This window comes from Nipponia nippon, unplaced genomic scaffold (assembly GCF_047370975.1).
Source record: "Nipponia nippon isolate SJK-2023a ecotype South Korea unplaced genomic scaffold, ASM4737097v1 scaffold_22, whole genome shotgun sequence".
NCBI lineage: Eukaryota > Metazoa > Chordata > Aves > Pelecaniformes > Threskiornithidae > Nipponia > Nipponia nippon.
In genome coordinates, this window is record NW_028262339.1 from 337318 (window position 1) to 365116 (window position 27799).

Below are 27799 nucleotides of genomic sequence, written 5' to 3' on the forward strand. Positions count from 1 at the left end.
TTCCATAGAAAAATTGGAGTGGTTGTTCTAGAATAGGTCTAGAAGAGCAGGGAGATTTTGCATTAAATACTTGGAGTCTGGTGTCAGAATTCTGTGTAACTGCCAGATTTAGCTGCAGCACATGAAAACCTCTGCTGTGGAAAAATCTCAAAAAGGACCTTTTACACGATAGCTGTCTTCTCTTCTGACCAGGATTAAGACTCAAAATTTGGGAGTCATTTCATAGAATCATAGAATAGTTTGGGTTGGAAGGGACCTTTAAAGGTCATCTAGTCCAACCCCCCTGCAATGAGCAGGGACATCTACAACTAGATCAGGTTGCTCAGAGCCCCATCCAACCTGACCTTGAATGTTTCCAGGGATGGGGCATCTGCCACCTCTCTGGGCAACCTGTTCCAGTGTTTCACCACCCTCAGCGTAAAACATTTCTTCCTTCTATCTAGTCTCAATCTACCCTCTTTTAGCTTAAAACCATTACCCCTTATCCTATTGCTACAGACCCTGCTAAAAAGTCTGTCCCCATCTTTCTTCTAAGCCCCCTTTAAGTATTGAAAGGCCACAATAAGGAGCCTTCTCTTCTCCAGGCTGAACAAGCCCAACTCTCTCAGCCTGTCCTCACAGGAGAGGTGTTCCATCCCTCTGACTATTTCTATGACCTCCTCTGGACCTGCTCCAACAGGTCCATGTCTTTCCTGTGCCAAGGGCTCCAGAGCTGGATGCAGTACTCAAGGACACCCCACAGCTTGGTCTAGGGAGCTTCTTGTAGGTTCCGTGGAGGAACAGTTGTTAATGTTGGTGGGTATCTCAGAGGCTCTTGTGTCCTGAGAAGTCCTCTAGCTTTCCATTGTCTTTCCTTTTCTTCTGGCCCACCTTAGGCTGTGAATGCTGTACATTGAATATTGAGATTTTTACATACAATTGAACATGAATCCCATCAAGAATCCACTGATGTCTTCAGGCTGCTTAAAGCTAGTGGCATTGCCATGCTTGGTCTACACCTCTGCCAACACAGCCAACTTCACCCATATTTATTGTCACTGAGAGCAACCACGGAGGTGGGCACCGCGTTTCCGTTTATTGTCTGTGCGTTGGGGAGAGTTATCTCCTTTTTCTGCAAATGGGTTTTTCAAACTTGCACTGAAGCAGCAGAAAGTATTAACTCTTGAGCTGGCAAAGGAAGCAGGATTAATTAGTTCATGCCTCAAAGAGCTAGCTGCGAAGGTGAAAATTGCAGTGTAAGTGAAACATATGATTATTGCTAATTAAAATGCAAATGTTAGATTTGACAGCTAGTTTCCAAAGGAGGGTGGCTGGCAGTGTTAATGTGCACAAGCCTCACTGTTCCCAAGAGGGTGCAGAGCTTGGCCAGAAGGATTGGCATGGATGAGAGCAGCTGCTGGGAATCAGTCTCTGGAGGGAGTGACGTTTCCCTCCAAGCCCCAAAGTGTGGCTCAGAGGTCCCGTCTCCTGCTGATGAGTGTAGACCATGAATGATAGCTGGATGAGCCCAAATGAGAGCTGGGAACAAGAGTTCAAGCGTTGTTTGGGGTGTTGGGAAAGACCAGGAGAGTGTTGGTCTTTTGAGGTCACAGGAGAGAGTAATGGGGCCAGATGATGGGAGATTGGGTTGGCAGGAGGCAAGGGCATGGGATGGAGAACTTCGTGCCATTACAACTGTTTCTTCAGCTTTTGTCAGAGCTGTGGAAAATTCTGTTCCTGCAACATGCTGAATTAATTTAGCAAGAGCACTGTGTGGGAGACATGTAGGTGGCCATGCTGCAGAATGGAGGGTGAGCAGTGCCGGGTCTCACTGCCGCGGAGCCTCGGCTTTCTGCTGAAGTCCAGCTGCCTGTATGGGTTTGGGATGGGGGTTTTATGGGTTTTTGCAATGATGCTGGTGAAGGGGTTTTGTTGCTCGGTTGTTGTTTTTTAAGGAACGATCGTTACCTGCATACTCTTGCCTGCTCCTCCAGCATCACCTATGAAGTTGGTGTGAGCTTCCCTGCTCCCGCAGAAAGAAGGTCTGCAGAGAGGGTTCATTTTAGCACGAAAGGGCTTTATTAGAGGACACAAATCCACCAGAAATATCTGGGAGAATTTCTGGTGGATGTATTTCTGTTCTGGAGATTTGAACCCCCGACAGCAAGGTAGCAGTAAAAAGCTGTTCATCTTTGGCAATTTGTCAGAAATTTAGGTAAAATATTGAGCTTGGCTGTGCTGGTGAGTTTGAACATGAGTGTATTTAGGCCATACTTGGTTGGACTGTTTCAGCTTCAACAGAAGTTTCAACAATTTTTAGTTCAACAATTTTTATTTTTAAAATAATTTTGTTTTCAAATACAAATATTAATAGGGTGATAAAGTTAAGGAATGTGAACAGGGAAAAGACCCCAGGCCATGAGCTAGAGCCAGGAGACAAGCTGATTTAGTGAAAGGGTACCTGTGATTTTTAACTAACTAGTTCATGCCATATCCGCTGGCCTGTCTTGGTGAGTTTGGACATTGATGCATGGTGGTACCAATCTCCCCTTTTCTCACAAGGGTTTTATTGTGGCCAGCCATGTTTCTGGAATTTGCATAACCTCAGGTTGTCTGCAGGCAACCACAACCAAAAGTTGGGTCAATTGAATATAATCGAATGGTGATGTTTATTTTCATTGTGTCTTTTAAAGTGAAGGGTGCATATGCTGACTTGGTCCCATTGTAGCATTTGGCACAGAAATTTTTCATACGTGGATAAACAAGATGTTCAGTGTGTAGGATACAGTAAATTGGTAATTAATCCTTCGAACATCTAGGTGGTGAAGGTTCATTTCTCCCTGTGGCAATTAATCACGGACTCCGCGTATGAATTTAGGCAAAGACAAGCGAAGAAGACACTTTATTTTTACAATCTATCCCTTTTATAATATGATCTAGTGTTCACGAGCAAGCAAAACTTATTTCATTGGTTACTGTCTTGCGTCCACGCGTCTCTTCAGCGTTACTTATTGGTTCTTCAAGCTGGTGCACACGAATTCCTCTTTCAGGGATGTATCCAATCTCATCCTTATTTTTCTGCCTCTAAGTTTCACAAACTTGTTTGTAATAAGCCTCAAGGGCACAGCTGCATTCCTGTGAACCTGTTTGTAACAAGCCTCAAGGGCACAGCTGCATCTCGTCAAAGTAAAACACTATCTCATTTATTCCCACATCTCCCAACCACCTTTTCAGTTGGTGCACATCTTTCCTATGTCAAATGAGATATTTCTCACTTCTCAGGATGCCTGCAAGACTGGCTCTTCCCCAAGGCTTCCCAAAGTGGCCATCTGCCCATGTCTCACAAGTGGCATCAATAAAGTTTTTTTCCCTCCGTGCCAATTTAACAACTCCTTTAACTGTTTGCCACTCGGTATTTCTCAGCCATCGAGAGATTCAAGTCGCAGTGTGGCAAGGAGGGAAGAAGGTGCTTTCTGCTGCTGGTGTAACATCTCATGGGAATAACCATAACCTCTCAAATTTCATCTATATACAACTTGAAAACCAGTTGACCTCCTCTTTTGAAGTCAGTACTGATTTTAGGCTATAGCAACCACAGTGTGTTTGAGCTTGCTTGAGACTTGCTAGGTTTGAGGATGGATAACGTGCAGCTGGAGCAATGCAGAAACCAGTACTGATACATTTTGCTTCCAGTCCCTCGCATTGGGTAAATACTTACATGTTTCACATGTGCTAAGGTCTGTGCTGGACCACTGGGTAGCATCACCTTAGGTAGCTTAGGGTCTGCGGTGCAGCTGTCTCCCTGCCCCATCCAACCCAGGTGGCAGTGGTGGAGCTGGGACCTGGTCTTTGCCCCCAAATTAGTGACCTGGACTTGGCTGTAGTGTTCAAAGAGGAGTTCACACCTTGCTCTACTGGTGAGTCCTTTTGGCTCTTGAAGGCCAAAGTGGCTCTGCCCTTGTCTTAGCCTGTGGCAGTGTCCACAGAGACTCAGGTAGTCCCACAAGGATGTCTGAGACATGAGAAGCCTTCTTTAAGTGTCAGCTCTCACACCAGTCCTGAAACACATGCTCCACTTCGTATTTCGCAGATTTTCAGAGTACTTGAAAGAGTTGAATATTCTGCAGTCTGTGATTTCATGTTTTTTTAATCATCGTAGGTCACTTCAAAGGTCTTTCCCAAGCCTCTGAGCAAAGCTTTTGGAGCAGTTACTCTGACAATATCCACCTTTCTCCCCAAGCACCTTGTGGGATGTTTGATAGGGTAGATAGGGCTGTTCAGGTGAGTTATTCTGGTTTTCAGATGACTCATCTTGCCCTGAGGGCTGCTGGCTGAACAAGAAACCTTCACGTTTCTTGACAGCAGAACAAGTGTTAGGAGAATAAAGGAGAACATTGGGGACAGCTCCTTAATAGGCAAAAATAGTTATTTGTGTAATGTGTCTTCTGGTGAACACCAAGTGTTTTCAGGTATGTGAGCAGCTGGACTCCAACGGTGGACTGAGCAGAGGGAAAAACTGACTGAGAAGTTGATCTGGGCTTGGGATGGGAATTAAGGATATATAAGGAGTTTGAGAGGATGTGGCATTGCTGAATATGCATAATTAATCCTCATGAAGATACAGTAGGTAAGTATTATTTTTCCTCATGCATAGACTAGAGCACTAGAGCCAGATCTTATCTTCATTGAAGCCTCCCACAATGTCATCCCTTTGCAACGTGTAAACAGAACATGTTAAAGGACTCCAAGAAGGCCCCATGCATGGGCATGGTTTTGTAGGTGCTTGCACGTGTGGTCTGGGAGCTGGAGCTCTCCTGGCTCACCGGGTCAGTGGTTTTTGTGGGTGTGGGACGGCATTGCCCTTAACTAAAGCGAGCTGTTTGTTGTTTCCAGGAAGAGTGGGATCACAGCAGCAGTAGGAGTGCAGAATCTTGGCCGGGGTCAGGCTCCAGGCGTGGGTCTGGATCCAGGTCTGGCAACCGCGGGAGAAGCAGCCAGTTCAGGCAATCGACCAAGGTATACCTGGTAGCGACATGCTGAAGTCACATCCTTTGCTTGCTGTTTATCAGAGGCATCCTCCTAACGACATGTTTTGTGTGTGTGTCTACACGTAGGGTGTGAGTGCACGTCAATTATGAAGGACACCTCAGAGACCTACTTAATTAATGCATAATGTGTGACCTGGCTGTTGAGGGCTGTAGCTGTTCATCAGGCTCAAGAATTCTGTTGAGGTGTGCTGAGTACCTTAATTTTGGGAAAGAAGTCCCTAGTCAGCTGGTTTAGTGCAAAGGAAATTCATAGAATCATAGAATGCTTTGGGATGGAAGGGACCTTTAAAGGTCATCTAGGCCAACCCCCCCTGCAATGAGCAGGGACATCTGCAACTAGATCAGGTTGCTCAGAGCCCTGTCCAACCTGACCTTGAATGTTTCCAGGGATGGGGCATCTACCACCTCTCTGGGCAACCCATTCCACTATTTCACCACCCTCATCGTAAAACATTTCTTCCTTATATCTAGTCTGAATCTACCCTCCTTTAGTTTAAAACCATTACCCCTTGTCCTATTGCTATTGGCCCTGCTAAAAAGTCTGTCCCCATCTTTCTTATAAGCCCCTGTCGTGGTTTAACCCCAGCCAGCAACTAAGCACCACACAGCTGCTCGCCCACTCCCCCCCGGTGGGATGGGGGAGAGAATCAGAAGGGTAAAAGGGAGAAAAACTCATGGGTTGAGATAAGAACAGTTTAATAATTGAAGTAAAATAAATTAGAACAGTTAAATAGGCAAAGCAAAAACCGTGCACGCAAACAAAGCAAAGCAAGGAATTCATTCACTACTTCCTATTGGCAGGCAGGTGTTCAGCCATCCCCAGGAAAGCAGGGCTCCGTCACGCATAACAGTTACTCGGGAAGACAAAACGCCATCATGCCCAATGCCATGCTGCTGCTGCTGCCCCGCCCCGCGCCCCCCTTCCTTCCTTCCTTCCCTCCCTCCCTCCCCAGTTTATATACTGAGCATGATGTCATACGGTATGGAATAGCCCCTTTGGCCAGTCTGGGTCAGCACACCCCCCCCACAACCCCCCGGCTGTGCCCCCTCCCAGCTTCTTGTGCACCCAGCAGAGCAGGGAAAGCTGAAAAGTCCTTGACCACTGTGAGAGCCATTTAGCAACTACTTAGCACTACTTAGCAAGAACCAAAGCATCAGTGTATCATGGACATTGTTCTCATCCTAAACCCAAAACACAGCCCCATACCAGCTACCAAGAAGAAAATTAACTCTATCCCAGCTGAAACCAGGACAGCCCCCTTTAAGTACTGAAAGGCTGCAATAAGGTCTCCCTGCAGCCTTCTCTTCTCCAGGCTGAACAAGCCCAGCTCTTTCAGCCTTTCCTCATAGCAGAGGTGTTCCAACCCTCTGACCATTTTTGTGGCCTCCTCTGGACCCGCTCCAACAGGTCCATGTCTGTCCTGTACTGAGGACCCCAGAGCTTGACGCAGCACTCCAGGTGGGATCTCACCAGAGCAGAGTAGAGGGGCAGAATCACCTCCCTTGACCTGCTGGCCACGCTTCTTTTGATGCTGCCCAGGATATAGTTGGCTTTCTGGGCTGTGAGAGCACATTGCTGGCTCATGTCCAGCTTTTCATCTACCAGTACCCCCAAGTCCTTCTCTGCAGGGCTGCTCTCAATCCCTTCATCCCCCAGCCTGTACTGATACCGGGGATTGCCCCAACCCAGGTGCAGGACCTTTGACTTGGCCTTGTTGAACCTCATGAGGTTCACACAGGCCCACTTCTCCAGCCTGTCCAGATCCCTCTGGATGGCATCCTGTCCCTCAGGCGTGTCAACTACACCACTCAGCTTGGTGTCATCTGCAAACTTGCTGAGGGTGCACTCGATCCCGCTGTCTATGTAATTGATAAACATATTAAACAGCACTGGCCCCAGTACGGACCCTGGAGGGATACCACTTGTCACTGGTCTCCATCTGGACATGGAGCCATTGACCACTACCCTCTGGATGCGACCATCCAGCCAATTCCTTATCCGCCGAACAGTCTGCCCATGAAATCCATATCCTTCCAATTTAGAGAGGAGGATATTGTGGGGGACCATGTCAAAGGCCTTACAGAAGTCCAGATAGATGACATCCATAGCTCTTGCCTTGTCCACTGATGCAGTCACTCCATTATAGAAGGCCACTAGGTTGGTCAGGCAGGACTTGCCCTTGGTGAAGCCATGCTGGCTGTCCCGAATCACCTCCCTGTCCTCCATGTGCCTTAGCATAGCTTCTAGGAGGATCTGTTCCATGATCTTCCCAGGCACAGAGGTGAGGCTGACAGGTCAGTAGTTCCCAGGGTCCTCCTTTCTACCCTTTTTAAAAATGGCTGCAATGTTTCCTTTTTTCCAGTCCCCAGGGACTTCACCTGACTGCCATGACTTTTCAAATATCATGGAGAGTGGCTTAGCAACTACATCAGCCCATTCCCTCAGGACTCTGGGATGCATCTTATTGGGACCCAATTATTATTAGGGTTTTTTTCTTTATTTGAAGTCTTGGAGTATTTTAATTTTGGGAAATTAAGAGATGTCTGTAATTATTTTTTGGCAAGTCTTCATTAGAAGTTGATATATTAGTGGACACCACATAGATGGTGTTAAATGGTGACCTTGAGTCCAGCTGCTTTCCGTGGGAGCAGTCAGCAGGGCTAGATGGGGAGTTACCTTCCTGCCCTGCAAAAGACTTTTAAGAATTTGCTTTTGATTTGGTTTTAGATCCGTTCCTTGAACTCAGATCAGGGACCTCTTCTGCATGTTTTAGTCAGCCTCTGTCCTCCTCTCTCCTCTTGGAGTTGCTCTACTTCTGCACACGTGAGCATTGGTTGTGCCAGAAGTGGAGGATGGACTCTGGGAGATCTGAGGCCAGTGGTCAAAGTCCTGGTCCATTCATCCATCTCGTCTGTTCTGGAGAGCTTGAGGAAATAGGCTGTCCTCCTGAGCCATGCTGTGGTGGGAGAGGACCTGCAGAACAGTGTCATTGCTGCAAAGTGATGGTCCTTTCTGGGAGGAGCAGACTCAAGATATACTTTTTTCTTTGGGTGGGGATAATAATGTCTTCCTCAAAATGTCTATATTTTTCTTATGAAAACTTGCAGTTTTCAACAAGAAAGCCTTTAATCAGAGCCTTTTCAGACAGTTCGGTATCTATCTTTTTTGTTTTCTTCCAAGTGCAGCCAGAGGTTGTAGGCAGCTGAGAAGGAGGAAAGGTGGGGGAATCTTCTCAAAGGTAGAACTGAAAAATGCCTAAGAGGTAACATAAGAAACAGGATAATCCCTGAATTTATACCATGGACTTAGCTGACCGCTTAGCGTTGTTCTGCATTAATGCTAAGCACAGCAATGAGCTAATGCTGTTGCAATCGTGTGACGAAGAGCATGATTTTGTATTTGTAGTGGTTTGCTGGAGCATGGTAATGAGGAGTGGCGAGAGGAACCAGTGGGACGCTGTATTGGGTTTGCGTGGCAAGGTTTTGGTAGTGGGGTGGGCTATAGGGGTGGCTTCTGTGAGAAGCTGCTAGAAGCTTCCCCTGTGTCCAATAGAGCCAATGCCAGCCGGCTCCAAGACGGACCTGCCACTGGCCAAGGCTGAGCCAATCAGCAATGGTGGTAAAGCCTCTGTGATAACATGTTTAAGAAGGGGAAAACGTTTCTGCGCAAGGGCAATTGCAGCCAGAGTGAGAATACGTGAGAGGAACAACTCTGCAGACACCAAGGTCAGTGAAGGTGCTCCAGGCGCCAGAGCAGAGATTCCCCTGCAGCCCATGGTGAAGATCATGGTGAGGCAGGCTGTCCCCCTGCAGCCCAGGGAGGTTAATGGTGGAGCAGATATCCACCTGCAGCCCATGGAGGATCCCACGCTGGAGCAGGATGCCAGGCTGGATGCCTGAAGGAGACTGTGACCCCGTGGGAAGCCCACACTGGATCAGGCTTCTGGCAGGACCTGTGGAGAGAGGAGCCCGTGCTGGAGCAGGTTTGCAGGCAGGACTTGTGACCCTGTGGGGGACCCACGCTGGAGCAGTTCATGAAGAACTGCACCCGTGGGAAGGACTCACGCTGAAGAAGTTCATGGAGGACTGTCTCCCATGAGAGGGACCCCACGCTGGAGCAGGGGAAGAGTGTGAGGAGTCTTCCCCCTGAGGAGGAAGGAGCAGCAGAAACAACGTGTGATGAACTGACCACAACCCCCATTCCCCCGTGTTGCTATGGGGGAGGAGGTAGAGAACTCGGGAGTGAAGTTAAGCCTGGGAAGAAGGGAGGGGTGGGGGGAAGGTGTTCTAAGATTTGGTTTTATTTTCTTATTACCTTACTCTGATTGGATTGGTAATAAATTAAACTAATTTCCCCAAGTTGAGTCTGTTTTGCCTGTGACAGTAATTGGTGAATGATCTCTCCCTGTGGGTCTCCCTGACCCACGAGCTCTTCGTTATATTTTCTCTCCCCTGTCCAGCTGAGGAGGGGGAGTGATAGAGCAGCTTTGGTGGGCACCTGGCATCCAGCCAGGGTCAACCCACCACAGAGGCTGAGCTGGGCTTTGAAAAGCTGCTGTGTGCATGCAAATGTCGACTTTGTGGGGAATTTGCTGAAGCTGCATGCATGGGTAAAGAGTCAGAGTCCACGTGGCCGGTGGCATGGTCTGTCCCTCTGTTTGTGTGGGCAGCCACAGGGGTTGGGCGATGGTGGATGGAGATGATGTGTGCTCACAGAGACTGGAGGACAGAGGTTATGGATGGGCATTTAAACCATACTGGGTGTAGGATTGGTTTTACCGGATCTCTCATCATTCTGGGTATTTATGTCATTCTCGTCAGTGTGTCTCTCAATCATCATTCCTGGTGGCTTAATTAATTTTCAGCAGTACTAACCCCATCATGGTGAAAATGATTATCTAAAGCTGAGGGTTGGGTCATTGGGAGCTTCAAGTTAAAACTGCTTACAGTTATAATTGCAGTCCTGGGGGAACTGACATCAAGTAACTTCTTTTCTTAAATACATGCAATTTTTTTTTTTTTTTTGTCCCTGGACTTGCGAATTGGCTTTTTTAAAGTCTTATTATTAAGTCTTGGTACCGTGCTGTGAGCATTTTAGTAAGCGCCCTGCAGTGCAGGTTCACTCAGGCAGCAAGTGTGCTCCCTGCCTTGTGAAACAGAAACCAGTTATAAAGACAGGTCATTGAAGACTGAAAGGATGTCTCGAAATGACTGTAGTGACTCATGACATAATGACAAGTTGCATTATCGTTTGGCCCCAGTGCTGTCTTTATGGAGTCTGGCTAATGTTTGGAGTGTCTCCGAGAGGTCATGAGGACATCGTCTAGGAGGACCAGGAGTTGCAGCCTGGTTTGGGTGGGAGCATCCAACCACTGCCTAGAAGCTTGCACTCGTCTGACCTCCTGCACCACCTGAACCATCACTACAATCACTACAATTTCCCTAATTGCTGGGATTAGTGCCAGAGCTGACCTGCCTATGTTATGTATCGGTGACCATGATATGCCTCACACAGTTCTAACCTGATGATCAGAAAGGGCATTTATATGTGTCCTGGTTTCAGCTGGGATAGAGTTAATTTTCTTCTTGGTAGCCGGTATGGGGCTGTGTTTTGGGTTTAGGATGAGAACAATGTCGATGATACACTGATGTTTTGGTTCTTGCTAAGTAGTGCTAAGTACTTGCTAAGTGGCGCTCACACTGGTCAAGGACTTTTCAGCTTCCCCTGCTCTGCTGGGTGCACGAGAAGCTGGGAGGGGGCACAGCCAGGACAGCTGACCCAGACTGGCCCAAGGGCTATTCCATACCGTATGACATCATGCTCAGCATATAAACTGGGGAGAGTTGGCGGGGGGGCAGCGATCGCTGCTTAGGGATGTGCTGGGCATCGGTTGGCGGGTGGTGAGCAATTGCATAGTGTATCACTTGCTTTGTATATTATTATTATTATTATTACTATTACTACTAGTTTGTCTCATCTTCGTTGCAACTGATTACATGTTCCCATTCTTTTTCCCTGAGCCCAAATACTTTACTCTTAGGAAATCCTTATTGTAGCTGGCTCATTGACAGGTACTTAAAATATCCCATGTCCATGGGAAATGGAAAGAGAAATGTATCTGTCTGCAAGAAGAGGTATCTCTTCTTTGGGTGATAGCTATAAAGACCTGCACATGTATTTTCATTGTACTGCATGAGGATGCTTCTAAGTATTTAGAAAACCAATTTCTCTCCTTGGTGGGAGAAAATTTTGCTTACATTTGCCTAAAATAAAAAGCTCTGCTTCCATAACTGGTTGTGAGAATTTTACATATTTCTGGTAGTTTGTTTCTGTGCAGAGACATGTTGACCTGCAGATCCCGGGAGATTAAAATCATAACCTATAGACCCCTTGGAGGAGACAAAAAAAGGGAGCAATGTGGCTGTGTTTGGAGTATCTGGTGTCTAAATTGGTTGTTGTGATGGGAATAGCTGCAAAGTGTGACCATCTGTAGTGTGCGCTGAGGATGCGTGTCCTGCTCGTTGGGAAAAGATTGCTCACTTTATGGGCAGATTGAGGTCTGGGACTTCATTAAGAAATGGTCAAATTTTTATGAGTTTTTAGTGTTTCAGTTATTATTAATAATATTTCAAAATGGCAGAAATTATAGGATGGGGAATATATGAAAGCCACCTTCTTCAGCACATGTTTCACCAGACTGGGACCATTTGGGCTGAAATACTTAAATAATCTGAATATGTGTAAAATTATGAATAATCTGAATATGCGTAAGAAATGTTAGGGGAAAATTGGCAATATGGGTTTCCTTATTTGTAATGCATTTACATGTCCATCCCATATGAGTCTGAGTCAAGTCTGATTTCTTGAATGGTCCTGCTTTACTTCTTCACCTGTAAAGGTTGGAGAGGGCAGCCCTCTTTCTGTGGGGAGGACATGTATAGGCTGATGACTGTAAAGGGGCCATGAAGGATGGGTGTGAGGTCTTTGCTTTAGATGCTCTTGCTTTGGGTCACTGGTTTTGCCAAAAGCAGCTGCACAGCAAAATTCAAGGTGCTTTGCAGTTTGCTGGAGGTTTCTTATAATTGCCACCTGTTTATACTGTGGTGCTTTCGCTTCTCAAGAGAAGGAACCATCACCTTAGTGTTGGTGGAACATGTACCAGAATAACCATGTGAACTCATTTGCTGGTGTGCATGGCAGAGGTGGCATGGTGCAGGGTTCTGACATCCCCCGCCTGTCATTAGAGTAAGGAGAAGTCATGCCACCATGACTCCTTGAAGAAGCAGGACGGCTTTCTCCATCCCTGTTGGTGACAGCAGGCTCTGGTAGCTGCTGGTGAAGAGTTCTCCATTCTTGGAGATATTCAAAAGCCATCTGGATGTGGTCCTGGGCACCTGGTTGTAGGTGGCCCTGCTTGAGGAGGAGAGTTGGACCAGATGAGCTTCAGAGGTCCCTTCCCACCTCAACTGGTCTGTGACTCTGAAGCTGGGTGTCTTCATGGCCGGGATGTCAACCTGCCTGCTGGACCTTGGTGGGTCTTGGAGGTTGTGGATGGTGGGGTGGGAGGACAGGGCTGGAGTCAGAGCTAAACCTACATGTTGTCTGCTCTGTGCTGTCCACAGCTTTGTGTCCCCAAGTCTGAAACTGTGTCACTCCTTGCCTTCACGGTGCATTTTTGCAGTGGGTGAGGGGACTCTGCATTGCAGTGAGCGTGGATTCACACGGGAGAGGAGGAGCTCACGTGCAGAGCTGGGACACCTCCATGGCTGGCAGCGGGAGAGGCTGTGCTGGGCTGTGCCATGGTCTGGATAGTGCCGTGTGCCTTCCAGCGAGTAACCACCTTTCCCTCCCTCCTAGAATGGCAACAAGGAGAGCTCCCTTGACATGCTGGGCACGAACATCTGGGCTGCCAACACCTTTGACTCCTTCAGGTAAGCCAGTTTTAAAATGCTTTAAGAGAGTGATGGACTGTGCCCTGTCTTAGCCTTTGCCCGCATGTCTGTCCTGCCGATACCCAGGCACAGGTGAGTACCCTGCTGGTACTCACATCGCTGCTTCTCCTCCTCCACACCCCCATTTAGCCCATGGCACTAAGCACGATCAATCTACTTAAAGCATCCTATGTGCTTAGGAGAGGCCGCTGGATGGGTTTGCAGTCCAAACATCTGAAACTGATACTGATATGATTACTTGTAATCATCCGAGAGCTGGGCAGGCAAGACTTGAGGCAGCTCTGAGCTACTGCTCCAGGACTTTTTTCTTCCATTAATTGGTGGTGCGATCATGCGTTGGCTTCACAGCTGCTGAGAAGAGCTCTTCAGCTGCTGCTTCAGCATGGGGAAAGTGGTGAAATATGCTTTCTGTCCAGTTTTATGCATATCTCTCTCTGTACCTGGAGCGCTGCAAGTCTGCAGGGGTTGAGTTCCTACCTGGGACTTGCTCCAGGCCGTTGGAGCAAGCAGGTTGTGCAGGACCAGAGAGAACATGTCCATTGCATGGACCAGACCACTACCTGTTGCGATAATCCCTTGATACAGAGAGCAAGTATAGTTAGCAAGGCGTGTGCTGCATCATGCTGCATCATGCTGCATCATATATCAAAACTAGGGGTTTAGTACAAGCAACAGTAGCTCAGCATCCAAAAAAACCCAGAAGAAATGAAAAGAAATGTGATGGAGCAGCATGAAGGCTGGAGGCCTGCATCCATGTGCTCTGCAGCAGGGAGCAGTGCCTCCAGAAGTACAAACTTTCCTCGTCTGCAGGCTCCGATGTGCCCTCTGCTCTTCAGCTTGGTGATGTTTAGTTAGTAGTGGACTTTCTTTCTTTGTCTGTCTTTGTTTTTCTCTCCTAGTGGTGCAACGTGGGACTTGCAGCCTGAAAAACTAGATTTCACCCAATTTCACAGGAAGCTGCGAAACACCTCCAAGCACCCCCTGCCTCACATAGACAGAGAAGGGTGAGTGCCATGTATGCAAGACCGTGCTCTCCAGCAAGGTCTCTAACTTCTCCCTTGCAGAGGGAACGCTAGCTCAGTGGCGTGGCTCATGTGGAGGACATGGAGAAGAGGTTCTGGAACACGTACGGGGTTTGAGGATGCCACAATCAGTTTATCTGGATCCTCTTATCATCTGGTTCTGGGCTGGAGCAGAGCTGCTTGCTGTATTTTGCATTTCTTGGTAGAGTTGAGTCTTTAAACCACATTGGATCCAAGTCTCCTAGATTTAACCATCTCTGAATATTGGAGGAAAGATCCTGGCTTAGTGCTGATCCCAGTTACAGTTCCCGCAAGTGACAGGGCTTCTGCTGTTCTCCCCAGCAAGACTTCAGGGAAGGAGAGAGCATCAGAGTGATGCGTGTAGATCCAAGTGTTCATCCCCTATCTGCTAGCAGTAAAATATCTGCTAGCTGTGAAAATATTAAACAGCTCCTTTTGGTGGTGACAGCCTCCACGGGCTTCCACAGTATTGCTGGATTCCTCTTTGGTTGTTGGTTGGTCAAGCCAAATAAATGCATACTGGCAGCAAGTGGTTCACCAATGTTACTTAGATGGACATCACTGTTTCTCTGCAGATTATCTGCAGATTGAGAAAAAATCATAGTATGGTTTTTCCTCTCCTTATCTTTCAGTCTTGGTGCTTAACACACTGGCAGTGCTACTCAGGGCTGCAGGCAGTATTACCTGTCCTGTTATCGCAAGTTATGACAAGGCTTCAACTCATCCCTGATGCAACTCATTGCTAATCTCTGCTAAAGAAAAAGCAGAGTAAAAACTCCATAACCACATTTTATCCCATCAAATTTTTGTCATTTTTTCCTAGTCATTAATCATTTCCTGCCCTTAGAGGAAGGAAAAAAATCAGAACAGGTCTAAAAGATGGGGTTGAGAAGATTGCAGGTGACTTCTCATTGCCACGTTGTATGTAGGGATGGGAATCCTCTCTCGAGTAAGTTTTTCTGTTGACAAGTTGGTTTTGACAGAGTACAGGCCAATGCCATAGTCTTCACTGGGCATATCTTGTTTAGAAACACCGGGCTAGCAATCCCAGCCCAGCCCAGTTCAATATCTGCAGGAGGCTACTGTACCATATAGTGACAGGCAGAGACTCACACAACTCTATAAGGCTATTTTCTGTGCTGGAAGTATTTACTGCAGGTATATAAACAGCAGTTTTCAGAATACGTGGAACAATGCTAAATTTCTAAGTCACCAAGTCCTTTAGTCATGTTTACTCCCATTTCTACAGATGGTTATGAAAAATGGGATGAAGTGCCCTCTGTAAAATAAGATATAACGTGCTCCCTGGTTGATGGTGCTTGCCAGATGATCCTACCAGCACCACCTGCTATGTATAGGGAGGATGCAGCAGAGTCTGCTTTATGGTCTGCCTCCGGTTCTTGGTGTGCTGTGAATGCCCAGGGTGCAGACAGCTAGAGAATGCAGTATGGAGATGAGATATTTAACCACTCCTAAATATTACAGCTGTAAAAATGGAATAAGAATGACTGTATATGCAGAAAAGTTAAACAGATGCCATCAGTACAAGCAGTGCATCTCCCAAAATACATGTTATATAAGTAACCTGCACTAGAATAGAGGAAGCACGGACAAAATTGGTTTTATTTTTTAACTTTTAAAGTTGTCTATGTTGTGTGTTTATCAGCTCTCCATGCCGAATCTGTGCTGAGCACGATTCAGCTTGCTGAACCTCCAAGAATCTCCACCTGCTAGCTAGGCATTTTCCCTCTTGCTTGAGTGGAGTTTTTTAACATGCTAGCCGTGCAATGAGAAATTTTATAGAAAAAAAGGGAAAGATACTGTTCAGAATGTGTTTTCTACACTTTAAGTACCAAAGAGACCATTTTGTTCCTGATCAGTTGCCCAAGGTTGGCCATGTAGTTGCATCCAGCTGATTGACCTCAAGTGTCTTTTGCTTGGCTGAAGTGTTTTCCTCCAGAAAGACATCTGATTTTATTTGCAGATACTGAGTTTGCTGGTATGATGAATAATCAAAGGTTAAGGAAAATGAGGGAACTGTACCTTGTTTCTAACCTGAATTTGTCTGCTTTTCATTTCCAGAGTTAGCTCTTGCTGTGCTTTTGCTCTTCCAGTTCAAACAACCTTTTGTAGCTGATATTTTCTCTTTATTCCAGGTATCTCCCAAGCCTATGTATCAGTTTTTCCCATACTCTAAGAAATTTCTTAACCACTTTTTTGAAACATGACTGCCTGAGCTGCCTGCGGTCCTGTAGTTCAGGCTTAGGCGTGCTGCCTGTAGAGGAAAGCTGCGTTCATCCCCCTAATTTCTGCCCCCTCATCCCCTGCCTTTACGCCATGGTCCACCATCAGACATTCACCCTGGGACAGTCCCCATCCTTTTCAGATAATCTTTTGCTACGATACACTTGCCCGTTCTGTACCTACAACTGATATTTTTTGGCCCCAGATGTTTGACTTGATTTTTCTCATATATATATATTAAAGAAATACATATTTCTTCATATATATATATTATATATATATATACACACACTATATTTTTGCCTTTGTAAATCAAAGTCACTATTTCATCTATGAGGGAAAGTCAGTTGTTGAACACCTCTGATTTCCCATAAATCAATTAGGGTGTTAATTAAATTAAGTGTTTCCATTCAGCTTGCTGTTTTTTGAGCCTGGTGCTTTAGCACATACCATTTTTCTGGATTTTTTTCCCCCATTTGCTGTAATTCCACCAAGATCTGTTGTTCTCTGACTTCTAGGCACTGATTACCTGGGTCTGCTGCTATCAAAGTTTCTGTCTAAATATGTGTTTCTTTCTAAATATGTTATTTAACGATATCTTGTCAGTAATTGACCAAAAAATACTTTATCATTCTTGCATAATAAAAATAGATCACCTCAAATGTTTATAAATGCAGAAGGATTATATGTATTGACCATTTTTTTCTTCTTCTGTATCATTACAAACTCTCTGCATCCAGCTAGTAATTATCTTTGGATTGTTTTTTTTTCCTTTCTTGATACAAGAAAGTCCTTCAGCTGCCAGCTATGTGGTTGGTCTGTCAGTGCTTGGCTTCTCACCCCACTTTTCTTGAGTTTCAAATTGTATGTTTGTATTTATATTGACTGCTGTTTGCCCTCTGAGATGTATGTTTGTGCTTGTTTGCGGACACCTTTCTCAGCAAGGGAACAGGAGCTCCCGTGGAGACCAACAAATGAGCAGTGCTTCAAAGGAAACATTTTTCATTACATTTTTGTGTCCCCATTTTTTTTCCAGGTAGGCTGTGCTTTCAGTTTTGCTTGGTCTGGGAATTGAGTTACCCAACGCTACTGCTCAGGACTGCCTTTGGTTTTCTCACTGCTGCTATTACCAAAAGCATTTGAGAGCTGTGGCGGATGGTGCAGGTGGAGAGGACTGGAAAAAGCATTTAATTTTCTATTAATGGCTTTACGCCCACGTGGGAGCATTTTGGAGGCACAGCTTACTCGCTTCAGAGAGCGTCTTTGTTTTCATAAGGGTCCTTTGCAGTAAGAACTAATCTTCCCCATGTGCCATAATAGAAAATTAACTTTGATTCCAGTGAGGTTTCTCTTGGTTTTATTTTTGTTTTCTTCCTGCCACAGGCTTGGAAAAGGGAAATACGAGGACGGTGACAGCATCAACTTGAATGACATAGAGAAAGTCCTTCCAGTGTGGCAGGTAGGTGATGAGGACATCTCCTGCCCATGGCACGGTGGAGACCAGCAGCTCCCTGCCTTACCTTTCCTTAGGAAACCCTCCCCAGAAGTGGGAAAGCCTGGGCTGGATGCGCTGAGCTATGGTCCTTTGGGGTTTGTTATGGAGAATTATGACTGTGGTTTCAGCAAGCCTTGCTGTGAACCTTAGTGCTGGGCAAGGGCAGTTACCGCGGAGACTTCATTGGGAGGTGAAAAATCGAGGTCAGTATATATATGCATACATATATACATATATATATACACGTACATGGACACAGGGCTCATATATTTTAGGAAAGGAGGTTCTGAAAAGCACCAAGCCTCCTGACAGCTCCAAAATAAATTGCTGCCAGGAAGCCAGCAGTGATGGTGTGCTGACCCAGATGTTTCCCCTATGGGGTGGTGCGCGTATGTTTATATGCAATGGCCATCTACTTGTACGTTTTCTCTAGCCTGTTTCTTCTCCAGATCTATCTCTACATCCCAGTTTTGGTAGTTCTGCTTAAATGACTTTTGATGCTCAGATGTTGGGGAATGGCAGGATGAGGCCCTCAGTTAAGAAACCCCATTGAATAGGTCAATTTGTCAGCATCATATAATTTTTCACTTTCCAGGGCCCTAGTCCTCAAAGGAGCTGAGTGTCCTGGGCTGGGCAAGTTTCTGAGGATGCACAGCGTGTTTTTGCTGAAGTCTCTTCTTTGCCTCCAGAGGGAAGGATGGAGACATCTCATGTGCTGTGGCATCGTTATCTTTTTCAGTGCTGAGCAAAGAGCTCGCCAGGCTTCTTGCTTATGCATCATGTGAGGAAAAGCCTTGCTCATCCTGCAAGCCATGTGATGATCTTACTATTTCTTTTGGGTGAGCTAGCTGGCACTAAATACGCAAACCAGTGGAAAGAGTGGAGAAGTGCTGCTGACTTTGCCAGGGGGGAACGCTGCCTGCAGCTGCTTTCTGCTCAGTTTCTTCCATGCTTGGTACGTCTGAACTTTAGGTCACAGGGAGAAAACATCAGGTTCAGCTGATACAGACCCCAGTAATTCTGCAAAATAAGATTATTTTCCCTGGAGAATAATTGGAAATGGGGAATCAAACCATCTTTGGTGCAAGGAGCTGATGTTCTTCTCTAGGGTTTAACTTCCTTTATAATTGACAGCTATTAAGTAAGCCAGGTCCTCCTGGTCTGGTTGTCATCTCATCCTGTCGTAACATCAGGTTGAGTCCATTGACTCCAGTAAATTAATACCAATATATGCCTTAATATCTAGCTTAATTCTTAGTGTGGCAGCTCTAAGCTGGAAGACCTAGTGGGAATGCTGGATTTGGTGTTTTGTTTGTGCCTCTGGGCAGGCTCATGCAATACTATGTTATTTTGGAGACTCACTTACCTAGGCATGTACAGTCATATGTGCCTGTGGGAGCTAGGAGCTGGGTGGTTCTGGGTGAGGATTTATCTTGTTCGGCGTTGACAAGTGAAATACTTGCAGACAGCTGGTTTAATCCTGACATATCATTGTTAACTGGATTTGAATGTGATCGTGCAATGCCGACTGATTTTGCTGGTCTTTATCCCTTGTTGTAAATGGCTCTGTAGAGCACAGTGCATGGGGGCATAAGGGAAAATATTTGTGTGAGCCTATGGAAGAAAAATCTTTCACCTTCCATGGGGCTTTCCCACACTGCAGTTATTTTCGTGTCATATCCTGAAGAAGACGCTTTTCAGGGTGGAGATACATAAACTCTTGTTCTGTCTGTGTTTAAGATCTCATGGCTTGCTTACGGCAGCCGTGCATGGACGGAGGGGCCGGTCCAAGCATCCTCCAGTTTGACTGGGATGGTCTGAGCATCCTCCAGCACAGCTGGGCCGATCCGAACCTCCTCCAGTATGACTCAGATGCAAATATTTTGCTGCTGAATGGGCTTCAGCAGCTATAGCAGGGTTAAAAGCGCCAAGTTTGAGAGAGGTGGTAAGTCTTATTTGCAGGCTGCTTTGGAAATTTGGGTTCCTTTGATGGTAAAGTATGATGGATGTAGGACATGAATCTAAAACTAATTTCCAGAATACATCCAGGTCTGTATGTGTATCTCTACAGAGAGATACAGTGACCCCCATAATGGGTTAAGCAGAATACTCTGGATATCTGGACATTAATATATATACATGAGTTTTGCTGCTGGAATCTATCAACAGTATTTTAACAAAATATTGCAAGGAAAGCCTGTGACTATTTGGCAATTAAAAGGTGAAAAAATAAAAAACAAAACAACCTCCTCCAAAACCCTCTTTATTCATAGCTGTCTGAGGGAAAAATGCTTGTCACCAGCATTTTGTTTTGAAATTGGAGAATGCATGCATCCCGCTCCTTGGAGATGCTCTTGGCCGGCTCTGTGGCATGGCATGCTCTGCCATCTCGTGGACATGCACAGGCAGGCGAATCCGGCTCTGCTTTGGTGCTGGGCACAATTCCTTCGTGACAGTGTTGACAACTGGTATTTTGAAGCTTCCTCCTGCCCCATCTTTTCAAGGCTCATCTGGGGTGCTTGTTTTTATTGGTAAATAGGCTTTGTTTTGAAAGCTTCATAGCTAGGAGTGCATGAGGTCATTGCTTTGGCTCAGCTCGTGAGCCGTAACCTCTTCATCTCTCCTTACTCACAGGAGTCTGTAGTTGGATTTGGGCACTGATTCACCTAAGTGCTGCCAAAAAGTGACTTTGGAAGAAAATAATCTTTTGAAGATAAGTATTCCCCATTCATAAGATCTGCTTTTTATCACATGCTGGGGAGGATCGGTTGTCTGCTGCATTAGAGAGGCACAGCTCAGATGCAGAGCCAGTCTTCATCATCCTCTCTGTTTTCACCTCAGCTGGTTTGTTGGAGGAGACCGTGTAACCATCTTGGCGTCATGAAGACGTCATGGAGAGGGCTGAGTCAGTGCATTTTGCTTTTGCTCCCTTTGGCAAATTCTCAGAAAGGCTTTCAGGCTTAGATGTGTCACAGCCAAATGCCCCGGTCCTAGATATGGTCTTCAGACTGCGAGCCCTTGGCAAGCTCTACACTTACCAGAGAAAACAACCCAAGGGGTCACGTCCTACAAGATACCCTCCATCCTCCCTGTGAAGCTCACGAAGGATGCAGGAGGCTGCATGTCACAGGGACATGCTGTGAATGCTGACAGACACGAACAGAGAGTTTTGGGACACATCCCAAGTGGTTTCTGGACTGGCATCTTGCAGTTGTTGGCTTTCAGTTTACTGGACTCGTGCCTCCAGGCTGGGCCTGCTCTCCTCCGAACGGTGCGTTTTAGGAGGTAGAAATTATGTGGCACTTTTGAAAGGGGTACTGGGCTTTACTGGTGCTATGGGATAAACTTGGAAGACAGCATTGATGTCATTTGGTTTGGCATCTTATTTGCCTCGCAGCTTATCTCCTTCTGTTTCCTTACTGATTGTTGACCCTTTTTGTCATGTGCTTGGAGTTACAATAAACTGCTTGTTTCTCTTCTGGCTACAGTTGTCATCCAGCTTCCTTGTTGGATGAGAAACAAGGGGGCAGCTCCTAAGGAGAAAGGCAGACTCTGTAAGTTGTTCACATTCCTCTTAGCACCACTGTATTCCTGACTTTATCCAAACAGGCTTAGAGGCGCCGGGATTCCTGACCACTCTGGGATCCCACCCCAATTTAGGCACCTAACAAGCGTCTCTGCACACTCTCCTTGGGACCCCTCCTCATTGACAAGTATTTTCAAGTCAGACCTTACAATTCAGTGCAGAGATCGTGTGAGTAAAGGTGGGACCTGTTTGTGGGCTGGTCACTTGGGGTTCCTGCCGTAGGAGAGGCATGGACACGTTGGGGCATGGTTTGTTGCATCTCAACATAGAGGTCTAGAGAAGGTTGGATGATTCCTGTCTGAGGATATCCATGTCCTTTCTCTTTTGGTTCTGCAAGGAGCCCAGAGGAACCAGCTCACACGTGGACTTATTCAGACATGGTAGGTGCCTTAAGAGAGATGAAGCCAACCCAGGTGTCCGGGAGAGAAGGGTGGATCGTGGGCAAGCATCCCCTCTGCTGTCACTCTCCGTGTGAGGTGAGGAGGTCAGTGTCCAGCACTGGTGTGAGGGCTTGCTCCTGGACCCTACAGATTGCTGACCCTTCCAGGGTGGTGGTGGCAGGGGGACAGGTCTCTTTGGAGCTCAGGGACAGCTCTTTGGTGGGGTGATGTTATTTACTGTCATCATAAAGAGTCCCCATCCTCTCCATGTCCCCTCTTGCCTGCTCTTTCTGCACTACAAGGTTGGGCAGTTCTTGTTTTAGCCAGCTCGTTAGCCAGCCCAGATCCCTCCTCTTTCAGAGCCTTGGTCACAACGTGTCCCTCTCTCAGCAGACTATTCTTCACCGGTTCATCCCTCTGTCTGGCATCCCTCCCACTGGGAGTGACCTGGTCCATGTGGTGTGCCCCATGTGCTGTATGTCCCTCCTGCCACTCGCCAGGTGTAACCCTGACATCCTTTATGTGTCCACCAAACACTTATGAACAAGTTGTGGTGGCTCCCTAGGAGCCCCAAACTTAGGGGGATTTATTCTTCCCACCCCCAGATCCTGCTGGACTCCATCCAGAGTGTGTAGGCATGGCATTGCTTTCAGAGAAGGTTTCTAGTCTAACAAGCCAGCTTCCCATATCCCACGGGTCTTTCCAATACTGTAACTGCTAAAACCACTGTGGAAAGTCCCTGTCAAAGAGCCAAGGTTTACTTGAGTATAGGTCACAACGTATTGGGAGTCAGATCTCCACTGCTGAGTAAAAAGCTTTTGTTTTGCTGTGACTTCCAGTAAGATACGTTCTTTCTGTGGCCTGGTTTTTGTTGCATTTAACCCAACTGACAATGACCATCTCCTTGGGCTGAGAGAGCAAACTGCCATGGTCACCTGTAACCCCTTCAGCATCACTCCCATGTTAGAATTAAGGCCACCATTGACCAAGGAAGACAGATGAGATCGTTGCCATCTCCAAAGCACTGGAGAGGAGAGGTCTGGACCAAGGCTGCGTTATCTTCCATGAAGGTCACCAGCTTGCAGGTTCTTGCAAGGTCCAAGCCTGGGCTCTGGCAGTAGAGCACAGTCACTGTGAACCCTGAACCAGGTTATAAACCCCATGTTTTTTATCAGACATGCAGAAAAGGGGAGATCTTCCAGTGGGTTTTTCAGATTATGATGGTCTTCCATATCACATGATAGACTTATTCACTGCACAAAGGAAACACCAGGGAAAGGGCCAAGAGCTTTGACATTTCTATTATTATTTTTTATTATTATTATTATTGTTATTGTTATTGTTATTATTGTTATTATTATGGTTCAGAGCTGGTTTCTGATTGTAACAAATGAGATGGACTCTCCTTTCTCAGGGCTGGTTTTATTTTTCTGGCTGTCACCCAGTTCAAGCAGACTTAGCGATGTTGGCTCGTAATTCGTGGGGCTGTCTTCCCAACCTGGTGGGTACGGAGATGCCTTTTTTATTGTGGTTCCTGGAGCTGGTACTGGTCAGCTGGGCAGGGTTGGGGCCAGGCTGCCCTATTGTTTGGAGAGTGATGGACCTGTAACAAGCTCCTGCCAGGATGGGAGGTGTTGGAGTGCTCTCGCACCCCAGTTGGGTCAGCTGGGTTCAGAGACACAGGTTTGGGATGTGTAAGGAGGGTCAGCGGAAAGGGCAAGGGTGGCTTACATTGCAGTTCTGAAGGTTGGCTTGGTGTTTGGTGACCAAGGGGACAGGGCTGGTGGCAGAGGGGAGCTCTGCAGCACTAGAGGGCACTGCGGCCTCGCTGCACAGCCCCGAAACACAGCTCTGTGCAGAGGAAACAAGAGGCTTTTTCCAAAGGCTTTTTCCAAGCAGAAACCTTACTCTGCAGTGGCTTCGTCTTGCACCCGCCTGCGCCCAGTCATGCCGCTCTCCATCCTGCTGTGCCTACCTCGGGCTCAGGGTGCATGTCCAGCATGGGGGACCCTGGGGCTTGTGGAGGGGAAAGATGTTTCTCTGCACCTGGGACTGAATTTGATTAGTACTGTGCATCATCATGAGCCTCAAAGCAGATGGAGGCCCTGAGCAGAGCAGGGTTAAAACTGAAGGTGTCTGTGAACCTCCCATCGTTGCCTTGTCCAAGCACCACAACCCTGAGGGGAGCTGGTGCCTGGGGGTTAGACATGCCCCACAGCCCAGGTCTCCCTTGCTTACATTGTGACACCTCCCCGACTCCTCTTGGAAATCCCACTTTTGCAAATGTAGTCCTCAACTCTGCATATTTCCTATGGGATGCTCCAACAGGGCTCAGTCTGAAGCAATGCTTCTTGCACCAGGGAGCGGTGCCAGATGTGCTGAGGGGTTCTCGCTTTCTCTAGAAGGTGCTGCTGCCCCATCAAATGTAGGATGTTCCTCTGAACACCCATGTTTCCATTTGTCCATCTGTCCCTGTCCCTCATCCATCCAGTTGTCCCCACCCCACTTTGAAGGACATGCGAACCTCATCAGGAGGGAAATGAAAATCATGGTGGTGTCCACTGCTAGACCATCTGTGTTCTTTAGACCCCAGTTTGCCAGGCACTGGTTTGTGCTACAAAAAAAAGATGAATAGTGTGATTTTGGCTGCTTCGCGGCTTTTCCTTGGGCCAGGCTGATGGAAGGGTAGACACGAAGTGGCTCAGTGGCAGGACTAGGCTGGGCTTACCAACTGGAGGTCGTGGGTTTTGGGTTCACGATCGGGGACCACAAGGAGATGAGAGAAGAGGATGGGAGAGCTGGATGGGTAAGTCTGTTCCTGGGAGGATGATGAAGAAAGATTCTCTATTTTGCTTTTAAGGAGTTCACCAGTAGTTTTAGACCTGAGAACTGCAGTTTTCTGGGGAATTAACTGATTTGCGTATGGGGACTTGTACTGGGGTGTAAATAACAACTCCATAGGCATTTGAGGCTCAAAAATGTACACCACATTGAGCTCTGGTGTAAACACACTGGTGAACAACATGGGCTTTTCTCAGCCTTATAGTTGACTTCCCTTTGAAAAAGGTTTGCTTCTGTGCAGCTATATAATATCCAAAGCAAGCCTGAAAGGTTTTGTTTTGTTTTTTCCCAGTCCTCTCTATAGACTGTAACACACATACACCCCAAATCCTGCCTGAATTTTAACTTCTGAATAGTGTTACATCTTTATCTCCCTTGTTTTCCCAGAGGATTCATTAGAAATCTGAGGGGGGTTTTGCTGCAGTCCGTTGAATTTGCTGAATGTTTTCCTGAAGCCGGTTTGTGAAGTAATGATTAAGTTAAAGTTATTAAAAGTAGCAGAAAAAAAATCCAGATTTCTAAAGATCCCAAATAAAAAATCAATGTCTCCTTGGTCAAGCAGCTATTTCTGCTGGCTTGGCTATTTCCATATCCTAATCCTCTTCCCCACTCTCTGTGAAAGACCTGAATTTTTAATAAAATAAAGGGAAGGGAGGAATTTTATCTCTAAAAAAAAGTAGACATACCACGGGACCAGAGAAGAGAGACATGCATACATCCCTGTTGGCGGAGGGACCTACAGAGCCTAGAAACACATCGCTCTCTAAAAATCCTGCTAATGGGGGATGTCCTCGTCCCTTGTCTGACAAAATATGAGGTTAATGTTTCCTGTCGCATTTAAAAATTTCTTCTTAACCAGAAGATGCTCCCCCCCTGCTTTCTGCTGTCTTTCCTCTGACGTTATGGAAATAGCAACCGATACAATAAATGAGACCAGAAGTTCTTGAAATGCGAATTTCCTGCCTGGAGGCTGCAGGTAAGTGAATCCCGTCCATCTTGGGGAGATGTGTATATGTAGCTATGGGTGTAAATATAGGTATTTAGTGGCAGGATAAGTATTTATTGCAATCCAAGGAGGTTTGGTCAAAGATTGTCCTTTAAGTGGGAAATTTATTGCTGCACACGATGCCTGGATGTCTCTTCCGCAGGGAAAATAGAGACTGTTTATGAAGGGAATTAAATGCTGTCCTCGCCTGCAGTAGCAGACTGAGCTCTGTAATCCAGAGGTCCTTTCTAGTCCCATGTTCATATTGTCCCTTGTTTTATGATTTTAAAAATACTTTTGGGATTTGTTTGGGTATTTTGAAAATACTCCATGAACCTCTTTGCTGGCTCTAAAAAAGAGCAAGTGCTCAGCTGTATGTTCACTGGCATGGTCAGTGAAAGAAAACTCCGTGCCATCCCCACAATGCCTTTGCTGGATGGTGGGGTTGAAGGATTTCATCGGGACTAGTAGAAATAGCAAGAGGAATATGGTCTCCACGCCTTTGGCCACACAATGCTGCCCTAGTATCCATGTCTCCCAGGGTTATTCTGCTCTGCCCTTCACCTGCTGGTACTGCTGTGGAGAAACTCCTCATTGTTGGCTTGCTTTCTTTTTAATTCTTTTTTTTTTTTTTTTTTAATTCCTGCAATGTATGAGCAGAGAAACCACTGGAGAATGATAAAGCTTCATTTCTTCCTGCTTTTGTGACCCGCTTGATTATTTTGTTTCTCATTGTATATTCTTTTGAGGCACCTTGTCCAAACGGAAAGAATATATGTATGCTTATAGGAGCTGTTTGTTTCCCCTTGGCTGGGCAAAATAAGCAGGTATTGCATAAAATACAGGTTGCTTCTGCTCGCTGGTCCTGGGGAGGGAGCCACCGACACTCACTCCATCACGTGCCTGTGAGTGACATTATTCGATAAAGCTGGTGGGCTGCATATGCCTTTGTTTGGCCAGCCTTCGTCTTGGGGCTATGAATAAATACAACATAAAAATGTGTTCCCCGAGTTTGGGTTGTGGCATGTTTACTAGGTAAGAATGAAAAGGTTTGGGGTCAGTAGCTGCATGGACATGGTTTGAAGCAACAGTGGGAGAAATGAGATGCCCTGTCCTGTTGTTTGATGGTCACTCTGCAATGATAATCTGGGCCAAAGCCAGTTTTTAAGAGTCCAATATGAAGAACAAATTTGCACTTGTAATTTAAAAGAAAACATGAGTCCAGGATGATCTCCAGGTTTCCAGCCTGATGGTACTGGCAGGTCTTGCAGCTACAGCTGAACCTCCTGGGCATGCGGTGGCCAGTCAGCTCCGTCCGTTCTGCCCATAGTCAATGAAAAGTTGGTTTTCCAAAAGCAGAGGGCTAGGGTGGGCTTTTTTAAAGCTTTCTTCTCATTTGGGTTGTTCCCGTCCACACCGCTGGGTCCATGGAGCTTCTTCAGCCCCACTGCTCAGCTCCATGGGACCTCCAGTGAGGACAGCGCTGGGACATATTGAGGATGGAGGAGCTTCGGGGTTGCCTGTGGTTGTACAACCAGCTCAACCTAAAGGCTATGGAGAACCAGAGAGGACCTGGGGGCTAGGCAGGTAACCATGGATTATGGTTGGGCTTGTAGATGGTGTGCTAAAACCTCATCTCCTTGCATGCAAATTTTGATCTGGAAACCCAGCAATGAGTTTTGGTACCTGGATTGCCGGGGCAAAGTTTCCACTATTAGACTTGTGCTTTATTTTGCTTTCGGTGCAAATCAGCCCCGCGTGCCTTAAGGCTTTGGGAGACGGTGCGGTCCCCGTGCTCGCCATGACATTGCTGCCCGGCAGCAGCAGCATCCCAACAAAACAGGTCACTGCCCCGATGGGCAGAAAGGCAAGGAGTCAAACTCATACTATAATGGTATTTCAGCCAGAAAGAGCAAATGGGGTAAAAAAATACCCTGACCATTAGTGTGTGAGTGGCCACCTTGTTGTACAATCACAATATCGTTTGTTTTATTTTATTTTTTTTATGGTTGGCTTAACAATTAAAAGGCTATTGCTTTGGTTTTTCCAGTCTGCTGCATCGTGTGACCCTGGTGACTCTGAGTTAAGCCTCATTATATAATGGCGGAGTGTTTTTTTGGAAAACCTCCGTTTAATCCTTTCGGAGCAGAATTTGCTGTTTTTGTTTTCTTTCATATCGTCGTCTCGCTTCCCCCCCGCCTACCCCTTCCCTGGCGGGTGCATGCTGAAGCCGTCAGTCTGGGAG

General features: G+C 46.5%; 1 protein-coding gene across 4 annotated transcripts in view; it reads left to right on the forward strand.

Moving 5' to 3' along the window:
- CTIF (cap binding complex dependent translation initiation factor) overlaps positions 1-27799 on the forward strand; it is a 142288-nt gene that overhangs the window by 27057 nt on the left and 87432 nt on the right. For 3 of the 4 annotated variants that reach the window (XM_087760435.1, XM_087760437.1, XM_087760439.1), the window contains exons 3-6: positions 4873-4995; positions 12886-12959; positions 13880-13984; positions 17651-17726. In XM_087760435.1, coding sequence (XP_087616561.1) covers positions 4873-4995; positions 12886-12959; positions 13880-13984; positions 17651-17726 — 378 coding nt within the window. The remainder of the gene's footprint in view (positions 1-4872; positions 4996-12885; positions 12960-13879; positions 13985-17650; positions 17727-27799) is intronic. The other variant, XM_087760438.1, reaches the window with a different exon arrangement.